General features: G+C 37.4%; 1 protein-coding gene across 8 annotated transcripts in view; it reads right to left on the reverse strand.

The window, feature by feature from the left end:
* DGKB (diacylglycerol kinase beta) overlaps positions 1-12700 on the reverse strand; it is a 703399-nt gene that overhangs the window by 30096 nt on the left and 660603 nt on the right. For all 8 annotated transcript variants that reach the window (XR_007479225.1, XM_049714819.1, XM_004263483.3 and 5 more), the window contains 2 exons: positions 10535-10655; positions 9395-9455 (listed from right to left, as the gene is read on the reverse strand). Coding sequence is in view for 7 of the 8 variants with exons in the window: in XM_049714819.1 (XP_049570776.1) it covers positions 9395-9455; positions 10535-10655 (182 nt within the window). In the remaining variant the exon portion in view is untranslated. The remainder of the gene's footprint in view (positions 1-9394; positions 9456-10534; positions 10656-12700) is intronic.

Consider the following 12700-nt stretch of genomic DNA (forward strand, 5'->3'; position numbering starts at 1 on the left):
AAAGCAAATGACAGCACGTAGATTGGGGAAGGAAACCAGAGCATGAAGTGCCACTGAGCCAGTGATGACCTTTCTGTTTTTTCTCCCTTCTCATATTCCCCAGTCTGGAATTAAAGGCAGCTCAAAACCTGGAACTGTACACCAAGTACAGATGGAGAACTCCAAGAAAAGCCCTGTGTTTCTGGGGTAGGAAATGAAGGACATACAGGGAGAGGTCAGAGAGGGTGAGAGAAGTATCTTGTGTCACTTCTCCCCCTCCCCGCCGCCACCCCAATCTCTCCCATCCCAGTCTCCTGGCAATTCCATAGCAGTGGCAGGTGACTACAACTCCACTAAAGGAAAGCCCTTCTCTCTGGTCAGTGAAACTACAGTCGCAAAAGCATGGGCAAATACCTGCTGATTTTTTTCTCTCTTCATCCCCTTACCACAGGGCCCTGGAAGCAGATACTATATGAAGAAGTACATGGCAGTTCAGAGAAATGAAACCCTTCTATTTCTAGTCAGAGGAGCCCTGGGAGTCAAAAAACATCAGGGAGATCCTAGAGTGGAGAGGGCCTCAAAAAGACTATCTCTTAAAGTTGTATGTGATCTCCTGAGTTTACCCCTGAGCAGTGTATGCACAGATTTGACCTTATGAAGCATACTGACAATGTAGAGCACTGAATTAGGGGATAGACCACCACCCAGGTTCCAGATAAGCCTGTAGATCTTGTACATGTAGGATAAATCTAAATAACACTGCAAAAACTTTGAAAATTGAACTGACATTAGAACCACAGCTCATAGGCAGCAGACCCAGATTTGTGGCCTGAACCTAACTGAGTCATTTACCTGCTAAAATAGCAACAACAATAACAAATCAATATTCCCCACAAGAATTAAACAACACCTGGAGTCTAATAACATGATTGTATCATTGTTAGGATACAATCCAACATTTTTCAATATATGACGATACAGGAAAATCTCAAAAACTCCCAAGGGGAAAGACAGCCAGTGATGCAACCTCTGAGATGATAAAAGTGTTGGAATTACCAGACAAGAAATTTACAGCAGCAACTATAACCATGCTCCAAGAAGTAATGGCACACACTCTTGAAATGAAAGGTAAGATAGAGACTGCCAGCTGAGAAATAGAGGATATGAGAAAAAAAAAAAAGGAACCAACTAAAAATTTTACAACAGAAAAACTCAACGACCAAAATAAAAGTTAACTGCATGGGCTCAAGAACAGTATGGAGATAAGAGAGGAAAAAGTCAGTGAGCTTGAATATAGATGAATAGATATTATCCAATATGAGCAATAGAAAGAATAAAGAGGAAAGAAAAAATTAACTGAGACTCAGCTATTGGGATACTACAGAAATATCTAAAACATATCATCAGAGTTTAGAAGGAAAGGAGAAAGACTGTGGTGCTTAAATCAGTATCTGAAGAAATAATGGCTGAAAACTTCCCAACTGGGTAAAAGACATAAACCTACAGATTCATGAAGTCCAGAGAAACTAAAACAGAATAAGCTTAAAGAAATCCATGCCCACTCAACAAAATCAAAGTACTGAAAAGTAAAGACAAGGGGAAACATTCCTGAAAGCAGCCTGAGAAAAACGATGCATTACCTATTGCAGAGCAATGATTCACATGTGGACTTCTCATCTGAAACCGTATTATGTAAAAGACACTATGTGAGGTACGATGAGGAATTAAGGATGAAATCATAAAATGTTTACAATTAAGTCAGAAGAGCCGGACACATACATGCATTGCTGAAATACAAAGCTGTGCATTGGGATGGCATTAAGAAGATATTAACAGAGTCACAGGAGTATAAAGGATCAGGCAGTTATTTCAGACAAATGGGGAGTTAAAAGGTTTCATGAGGAAATTGTCGCTAAGTTTGGCATTGAAGGAAGGGATTTTATTTTATTTTTAGTATATATGTATTTATATCCCATCACTTTCCAGAAAGATTTTGAAGTAACTTATAAAAATATATATATATCCCAACAGCACAGGATAATTGATTCAGGCAAAATAATAAACTGTAGGTAAGATTAAATGAAAGAAATGCAAACCATGGGTCCTACAGAACTGCTGGAAGAAACCACAGATTTCCTGGGAGCCTGCTTGAAGGCCAGAAAAATGTGTCTATTTCTAAACCACAAAATAGGGGATGGAGATTGCAGGTACATAATTAAGCAGTATGAGTAGAAAGCCTTTGGAAAGTGGTCCCTATGAAGCATGGCTGGCTGATGGAAGCCTTGGGAGAATGATTTAATACCGTGACAAGGATATTGAACTCTACGCTGTGTGAAATGAGGAGGCAATGAACTTTGAGATCAGGGAGTTGGATGATCATAGTTATGTTGTTCAGCAGTATTTCTGGCAATGTGATGGATGGCTTTGGCTATACTGGGAAGCAAAAAATAATGTATTAAGTAAAGAGAAAAAATGTAAATAAGGTGAAAAAGAACTGAATTCTGTTATAAATGGTAGAGTTGTAACTGATTACTAATATAAGCCACTGAGGGAGGCAACAAAACATCGTAATTAAGGGAAAAGGCATTAGAGCCCACTGAATACCTCTAACCGTGTGGCCTTGGTCAAGTTGCTGGGCTTATCTGCTTCAGGTTTTTTTTTTTTTTTAATTTATGATATGGGAGTTATAATAACTTTACTGACTTCTTAGGGCTGTTTTGAGGATTAAATAAAAATCAATATGAATGTACAGAACAGAAACTTGTATATCATAAATGCTGCTAAATATTGTTAAGCATTATTACCATGGTTTCTTCCAAACATCTCAATGACATCTCAGTGTTTTGTAAATTCAATTAGCCTTCATCTACATATCACTAAATTCCTGGGACTGGAAAATCTTACATTTATAAAATGTTTATGTTCTATCTTAATGTCCTGAGATTAAATTGTATTTCAGGAAATGATTTAAGATTAAATAACACTTTAAAATTATGATTATTTTAAATAATTACAACAAACACATAAGAAAAAATTTCATAGGCCCTGAAACACTGTTCCTCTTTTTAAAGAGCTTACATTTTAAAGCTGTGCTGAATATATTCTCTTTGCAAAAACGAGTGTCAAAATGAAGATAAACTCCAAGTAACTGCAGTGTCTAGGGCCATGGGAAAAAGATCCAGCCTTCCTAAGAGAGGGTACGAGCAAAGGCTAGGCAACTAGCCGATGTGTGAATCAACTAGAAGCTAGAGCCAGAGAAGCAAAGTGGCATGCAAGTCAGAAAGCAGCATCTTATAGAATGGTCCACTCAGTGGAAATGGGGACTGAAGGAGGCAGTGGCTCTTAGGGCACTAAATGACCAAGTATCTGTTCCAAGAATACTAGGGATCACACTTAAAGCAGTAAGACTACCAGGCTTGGCGGGGATTGGCTAATTTCCAGCTCAGGGCTGAGTTGAGTGTTGAAGGTATTTAATACTAGAGGCTGAGACTGGGCAAGTGGGTCAGAGTCCTGAGAAGCATTATACCATGGAAGGTATTTAAAACAGGCAAAGAGAGACCAAAACACATGGAAATGCCTTCCAGAAGTTGCCTTGACTTCAGCTATCACTTTCATATTTTACCTGTGGTCATTTCACCATTTAGCTTATGATCTGTTTGTGACGTCCCTCCCATTCTCTACCACGTGGAAGAAAGTTTCAGGAATCCTTTCTGACTTAATCATAGACAAAGCACCCAGAGTGATATTGCATTACAACCTGTTTGGCATTACTTTTCATAAAAGTAACACAAGTAATAACTAGTACATGACTATTAATATTTCAGTGTATTAACAGAATGTAGCCTATACAATGTGTAAAAGTTCAATCGTCCTATTTCAGGAAACAGAAAGATTACATCTTTTAAGGTTGAGAAAGTATTTCTTCTTCGATACATTCAAAATTCTTTGCTTTGCGAATGTAATGAATAAAGATAACTCAAAATAACTTTTACATGTATGTATATATGAAAAATATGTGAATGAATTGCTAGCCAACCTACATTATGTTCAGTGAAAGATTTAGTAGAAAGCAGTTTTTAAAATTATTATACTACCCCAAGAATTATTTAAGAAACTCACGAATTCAAAATGCACATGGTGTTGGCAGCCTAATGACGTGTGAGGCACAGTGCTATGCTCTGCAGGTACAGGGATGACTAAAATCATAGTGCCTGACCTTAATAAGCTTACGTCTACCCAGAAGCTAGTCAGAAAAGCCGATAACTTCAATTTAACGTGGTTAGTTCTTTGATAAAGCTATGAAGCACTGGGGCTGCGCTTTTAGACTAGTTGGGGTCAGGGACGGGATAGAGTGAAGGGAGGGGTGATATTCAAAATAGAATTTATGGAGGAGTGGCAGCATGAAATGAATCTCAAAAAATGAGTTGTGTAACTCAACTAAAGAAGGAGAAAGGTTTATTTGGGCAAGAGGAAAGTATATGAAAATATGAAAAAGAAGTAAGCGATGATAGCAGTGAAACAGGAAGCCCGATTCAAACTATATTTTATCTGATAGAAAGTAATTAAATGTTCTAATTGGAAGAGTGTCGTGGTGAGATTAGCATTTTCTAGTGATCGTTTTGGTAGAAAAGTGAAGGATGGATCTAGATAGAAAAAAAACCCATGGGGATGGGGAAAGATTGATGTGGCTATTGCCGAGAGTGAGGAGAAATGAAATGGGCCAAATCTAGGACAATGGTGGTAGGGATGAAAAGAAAAGAGTCCAGAAATGTGCCATATTATCAAGTGGGCACAGTTAGTGAATTTTAGGGTATGGAGAGAAGTACAGGATGACTCTCAGATTTCTAGCTTAGGAAACACTGGGCTCCACTAACTCAATATGGTAAAGGGAGGAGCAGGAATTTTGGAATTGTAAGAAAAAGTCATTATATGGTGGATGGGGAGGAGATGGAAGGAGGTACCTGATGCGTTCATTTTGGTTACACTGAATTGGAGGCTTAGCATGGTCACTCCCCACTTAATGAAACTTTACTAGACACCCATCACTCAGAATAAATTGGGGTGGGAGGGCTGGGTGTGCAGATACAAAATGAAATCTGACCGAGTGTCTGACCTCCCATATATTACTGCTCTTCCTTGTCTCCCCCCTAAGCTGTTCATTTTTTTCTCCCCACAATGGGAACATATGGACAACAGAGTCAGTATGTTTGAAGTGGTCAGGAGGAAGGAATGGGGAGGAAGATAGGAAGGGGAATATAGTTAGGCTCTGGAGTCCACCCTAAAGAAAGGCTCTTCATGAACTGTTTCAATACAATGTCTTCTAGAATTAATTGTGTCTTTAGTTTGTTATGCTTATTAACATAGCTAACCATTAAATGGCTAAAATCCATCCTCTGTTAACTCAGTGACTATTACAAAACTGTGAACAAAGGAGTATCTAACAAGTTTCTGTTGACTACTTTATAGTGAGATAATTTAAAAGGTCCTAAAAATAATTACAACATGTGAAGACACAGTTTTAAGCTTTTTGTTTTTCCTGGTAATTGGAACTTAGGATTAGTGAAATTTGTAAGTAAATATTATCTTATTTTTTTTTCAATTACTTTTTTTATTGTGATACAATATATGTAACATAGAATTTACCATTGTAACCATTTTTAAGTATACAGTTCAAAGGCATAAGTACACTCACACTGTCGTGCAACCATCAACACACCTATCTTCAGAATTTATATTACTCTGATTCTTAAAAAAATATTAACTGATGTAAGAATCAAGACCCACTCATCACATGATTTTCTATTTTATATATTCCACTTAAAGAAAAGCAGAACTTCTGCTGTGCTCTAAAATTATATCTAGAGCAATTTCTTCATAAATTGAGTATCAGCTTATGGATATTTAAATTCAGCGAAGAATTTTAACATTCTACCATTTTTATGTTCTGTAAGAGAAACGTGTTATTCAGTTGAAGCAAAGAACACTCTTAAGTTCAACCATACCAACACTATGAATACTAAATACTCTCTTTAGTTAAAGTGAAATTTAAAGTTCAGATCTCCATGTGGTTCTAGGAAAAGAAGAGTAGGCCAGAATGTGAAATAACAATAACGAGCTGTAGTCTAGTACAGTTCTTGGTCCACTGTGTTGACTGCCATAAATGTTTTAAATGAATAAGAGAGTTTACACGGAGAGAAAACTAAGTAGTCGTTATATAAAAATTAGTAACTTAACAATTGTTTAGATCATGATAATTAATAGGTGAAACGAATATCCTGTTACTTGCTGAGAGAAAAGTTAACAAAAGAGTCATTAGAAGAGCTTGTGTGAAATAAACTACAAGTATTATAATGCACTAATTACATTTTAATAGATAAAGACTTTTTAAAGCTAGGGAGAGGCAGTAAGTGATTTATCAAAGGTCATACTCTGGAGCGGAGGGTCACAGGGGATGGCCTGGGGCCTTCTCAGGTGGAGATCCAGGGTGGGGAGTAGCCATGAAGAGTGCAGACAGTGGAGCCAGGCTACATGCGTTTCAAGTTCTACTCTGCCACTTACTATCTGGGTGGAATCAGGCAAACTATTTAACCTTTGTCTGCCTCAGTTGCTTTATCCACAAAATGAAGCTTCTTATAGGATTTCTGTGAGAATTAAATTTGTCAATACAGGTCAAGTGTCTCAAACTATGTGGCACAAACTAAAAGCTTAATAAATGTTAGATATTTTTATTGCCATTAATCCTTCTTGATTTAAAACATGGCACAGGGACTAAATTTCCCTTTTCCCTGAGAAGAGTCCAAAGGAATGCAAAGTACTCATGGAAGGTGTTCTGTTTCACTGTCTTTCATTTATTCTTCTGTGACCCAGGCTGAAGAAAAGTGACCTTTCATTGAGACAAGAATACTGTTTCTACCACTGCCACTACCATCCTGCAACATGACCACAATCACCACCACCACTGTGACTACCATCAGTGATAGCAACTCTACCAGTTCATCATTACCACCATCACCACCATCACCACCACCACCAGCATCACCAGAACTACCGTCACCATAAGTTTCACCACTTTTTCCACCATCACCATCGTGATGTTACCCCTAGCACCATCATCCTAATCTTTACCATCAGCACATCATCACCACCACTGGAAACAACAATAACAAGACCTTTAATATCCATGTGAGTGTAAACATGAACTCAGAAGTGTCACTGGGAGAGTGAAGAAAAACAAGATGTAAATATATATATGCTAGTAAAAGGAGGAACAGGAATTTTTTTAAAGGATATTTGGAACCAAGTACAGAGATAGCAGTAGGCATAGGAAGTAGTCATTTTTGAAAGATTTTTTGACAAGTTTGTCTTACATTATTATTACATAATTAATGGATTTCACAAACTTAGGGTTCAATTAGCTAAAGGAATATACCAGGAGTAAACAAAAAGTCATATTTATGTGCTGTACACAAAGATTGAGCCAAACGCTTCAGAGTAAAACCAACAGAAAGGTAAAAATTAAGACTCCCATGTTATATGCTAAGCTGCGCTCTTTGAAATTGGTAGCTAACTAGTGGTTAAGAGAACGGGCTGTAATCAGAGTCCTGGGTTTGAGTTCCATTATGTGCTACATACCTGACCTTGAGTAAGTTATCTGACCTCCTAATGACTCAGTTTTCTCCATCTGAAAAATGGTGATATCCGTTATTTAGAGTTTGTGTGAATATTTAATGAATACTAATATAATGTTGTATGTCAATTATTTCTCCAAAAACCCCCAACACCACTCACCTGCAACCATGTTAACACCAGCACTTAGCACAATGCTTGTATTAATCTAAGATTAAGACCTACCTACCTCTAAAAAAAAAATTAAAAAAAAAAAAAAGAACCTTGTCACTCCCTAAACACTTCCCCCTCCCAATTTTAACCACGGAGTAAATGGTACCCTCATTCACAGATAACAGCTACCCTCCATTCATCCCTTTCCCTCATTCCAATCCCTCATCACAAAGGGAACTCATTAACAACTTCTCCCTGTTTCACCTCCACAGTGTAGCTCAAATCCACCCACTTCCTGGCCGCTTCTGCTGCCGAAGCCCAGACCACTCTGATAAACCCCGTCTCCCAGCTGCTACTCAGTACAATCCATTCTCCACATAGCAGCTAAGGTGAACTTTAAACATGTAAACCAGATGATACTTAAATCTCTCAATAGTTTCCTACTGCACTTAGAATCAGATGCTAATTCTTTACCATCATTTTTTCTACTTGATCTGTCCCCTGCCCATCTTTTCTACTTTACCTCTTACACTCTCACCCTACCTCTAAAAATTGTCGTTCCATCATCCTTTTTACTGTTTAACATACTGAGCTTTTGACCCTCCTTTCAAAAAGGGCTCCCAGACTCACTTGTCTAAAGTAGTACTCTTCGGGCTTCCCTGGTGGCGCAGTGGTTGAGAGTCTGCCTGCCGATGCAGGGGACACGCGTTCGTTCCCCGGTCCGGGAAGACCCCATGTGCGGCTGGGCCCGTGAGCCATGGCCGCTGAGCCTGCGCGTCCAGAGCCTGTGCTCCGCAACGGGAGAGGCCACAACAGTGAGAGGCCCGCGTACCGCAAAAAAATAAAAATAAAACTAAAAAAATAAAGTAGTACTCTTCATACTCCATCCAGTTCCTCTTTGTCATTTTTCATAATGCTAGTAATCAAAAGTTATATTTATTATGCGTCTGTTTATATTTATTAATTTATTTAATCTCCTATTATCAGAATGTAAGTTCCTTGAGGACAATTATATTATTGAATACATTCTATTCCATGTTCTATTATTCCTATGTTTTATTATTGATCATGACGTATATTATTGATCAGGTTTCTATTCTTAGTGCCAAGAGAAGTGCCTAGCATATTATTGAAATGCAATAAAATGTTCACTATACAAATGAAATTTAGGGAGATCTAAATGTCTGAGTGAAATAATATCTCAGTATGCAGAGAACAACTACAATGGTCGTTTTTCTATAGAGAAGGAAGACCTCAAATCCCCAAGTGGAGGCAAAAGAACAGATGGGTAATAAATTCAGGGAGAATTATGTTTGACGATCCCATAAATATTTTTCTTATAAGTCGTTCTGAAATAAGTACAAGAAAGGTTAAGAGAAACTTTATCAATTTTGCTTAGTTCCAGAGTTTATAATTGATCTACGGTATCCAAAGATTATACTTTCGCTAACACAAACATTCAAATGCTAATCGTTGCCAAAAAAAAAAAAAAAAAAAACGGTACTGGGTGATAGGTCCAAAGCTTAGGTATTCTGATTATTTACTTATAGGAGTATGTGATTAGTTAGTTATGGGAATATATAGTATCTGGGAAGCAAAATTGAAAGTGACAGCATTTTAATTACTCTGTACTCACGGTGCATGGGGTCTGCATCCATGGTTCCCCATCGATCTGCATTGGCAGAGACTTGCTAGTCCTGGGGAAAAATATTTCATTTTAAGTTTAACATGGAAATACTTGATACAACAGACTATATGTCCCATAAAAAATTATGAGACCAGGGAATGCAAAGATGGTAATAACTGGGCTCTGCACTCAAGTTATCTCTTTGAAAGGAACTTCAACTTTTTTTTTTTGGCCACACCACGTGTCATGTGGGATCTTAGTTTCCCAACCAGGGATCAAACCCGCACCCCCTGCACTGGAAGCTCGGAGTCTTAACCACTGGACCACCAGGGAAGTCCTGGAACTTCAACTCTTGACTATTAATGAATACTTTGAAAGGTGTCTTAGTTACAGGAATGTTAAGAGTTTCCTGGTAACTGTCGTGATATAAACAAAAATTCTGGATGCCAAAAGACAAATGTAGTGTTTATGTTTAATGCCACAATCAGAATTCCTACAGCCAAAAGGGCCTCCCTTGTTTTCATGCAAACCCACATTGTAAATGTGGAGAAAAAGTGTTTGACATCTCAGATTTTCCAGTATCAACACTTTCATATATATAACACCAATTATATCTGTGCTATAATCTGTGGTTTTACGTTAGGGTAAAAATAGACCTTTTCTCTATACGTAAAATTTTGAAAAAATGTTTTTTGTAAAGATTTAAATGTAATACACATATAAAATCTTACTTTATAATAATCCATTATTTAATTTATAGAAGCAATGGTAGACTTCAGTCCATGAAAGAATGTAAGTTAATGGTGCGTCAAGAGTGTTTTCATTGGGTAATTTGCCTAGTAGATACTTTGATGCTTCAGTAAATTAAACTGAGTGTGAGCCAGATTAGAGGGGGTAGAATTTGTATGTTAGAATTGTATCCACGGTCTCAACAAAAGAGAATCAAATTCCAATGGACATGGTAAGTAACAGTGAACCAACACTTTGTAAATACTGTCATTTTCATTATTTTGAAATATATCAGCAATTAATCACTGATCACTTGAGGCACAGATAAAACAAACATGGTTATCAGAGTCTTGTATGGCTTTAATTAATTTGTAGTTATGCCATGTCAACCTCCTTTCTCAATTATAGAGAAAGAGCTACCTGATGACCACAGAGGAGCACTGAGCCAGCCGCCGCCCAGCACTTTTCAGTCCTGTGTATATTTGCCCCATCTCCATAGCTCCTTCCAAGCCAACCACCTCCAGCAGCTGATCGCTCAGATCTGAAAGAAAACAGAAACCTTGTAAATTACAGTGCATATGCATATGTGCACAATTTCATGTCATTAGATGTTATGGAAATGAAAAATGAAAGCTACTTCACAAAGAAAGCTTCTCTGTCTTGGATACTCTACTAAAAGTAACGACAAGATGGCCTACTTTTGAAACTCTCAGTTTAACCAGATCCTGAGGTGCTGTGGGAAAAGATGTGCTGTCAGCTTATTCTAAAACAAAACGGGAAGAATGGATTCTGAGCCAAATAATGCCAAAAAATATACCAGTAGTTTTTAACATCAACAAACTTAACGTTATTCCACATGTATATATGGAACGTTTTACATCCCACAGCAGACATTTGGCGGCAGCAAATACACATTTCAATACTATAAATAAAGTATGAGGATATGCTGTCAAACATGATTTTGTTAAATTACTCGAAAAAAAGACCTTAGAGATCATGGAATTAAAGTTTCTCAATTTAAAGATAAGACTTGAGGCCCTAAATCATTGAGTGACTCGTCCAAAGTCATAGGTAAACTTGAGCAGGATGTCAAGTTTTTCTTGAATTTGAAAAAAAGAAATTTTTTTTTTTTATGATAAGGAATGTGCTACCAAATTCTACTTGGGAGTAGGTTTGATAATTAGCACAATACAATCATAATATTTTTTTTTTTTAACAGAGGACAGTAAAAAGAGGCTAATAGTATTACATATTGCTTGTTGACTGTTTCCTAAGTGCCTGTCACTGGATTAGTCACTCTCTGTATATCACCTTACTGGCTCCCCCCGCAAAACCAGTTTAAGACAAATATGATTATTAGAATTTACAGAGAGAGAAGCTAAAAATTAGAGAAGTTAATTTATTCATATTAACATACATAGGAAGTGACAGAGACAAAATTTGAATCCAATCACTCTGAGGCCTAACCACAATGCTGTATTTGATAAATGAGCCATACCAAAGAGAGATACTTTTAAAACTTATAGAAGTATTTCTCATTTAGGGAGTGAGAGTGTTCTGTGTGAGCTCCAAAGTCCCTTTTCAACCTGAAGACTTTCACTCAGTGGGAAAGCAGAGGAAGTACTAACGTCAGTAAAAGCCAACAGAGCGCGGTCTCAGCACACAGCCCCTCGCTTACTTATTTGGCTCAGAACGCCTGAACCCTTGATTTGAAGGTAACATTCTAGATGCACATATATGATCCTTTTCTATACTGATATTTTTCACGTAATCCCATGTATTTTCAAATGTCAATAAATTGTTTAGTATTGTTTTAGCAGCAACAAAAGCTGCAGGGGGTGGCATAGAGTGGCACAGGGTAGGGCATGATGATTATACAGATAACCATATAATAGCTAGTCGTAGCTGAGGGTGGACTTGAAGAAAAACCAGCATGTGTGTGTTGTATGTACTCCATTTTGTACAGAAAGCCCTCATTCCCCACTAATGAATCCATTTGAGCACGAAGTTCAGAGAAATAAATGATATATTTTCAGCGTTGTTCAAATGTGTGGTGAATAGCACTTTGAAATCTCAAAGTTTGCTAGGCCCATGATCTTTGGCAAATTTTATATAGGCCCTGAAAACAAAAAGTGTAACCAATCCACTGTATTTTTTTTTGAAGAGAACTGACTTAAAAAAAACTATTATTTTTTAAACTTTAAGCTCTAGCTGCAGCATGAGATTTCTTCACGTGGACACGATCATTCAGCTACCAGATCAAATGTTAACAAGTCCTAATAACCGAGAACATTCACCTTGCTGTTCTAAACCCTATTTAGACTTACTTCTCATGAAACTTATCCTGTGTTTCTAGTTTAAATTTATGTTGCCAAGAACAGATGGACAAGGAATGGAAACATATTCTTTCAGCTGTAGCCGGCACTAAAATGTGCTTGGCTCTATAGCCTGGGTGTTAATATACGCATTTTTTAGATACATGTCAACCAGCAAACTGCACTGTGGCAAGCACTAAAACCCCAGATGTGTGTCTGGTGATATTTATAAAACAACAACCACCACAAAAGTGAAGTTCATATTTAGTAT

Source organism: Orcinus orca, chromosome 9 (genome assembly GCF_937001465.1).
Source record: "Orcinus orca chromosome 9, mOrcOrc1.1, whole genome shotgun sequence".
Taxonomy (NCBI): domain Eukaryota; kingdom Metazoa; phylum Chordata; class Mammalia; order Artiodactyla; family Delphinidae; genus Orcinus; species Orcinus orca.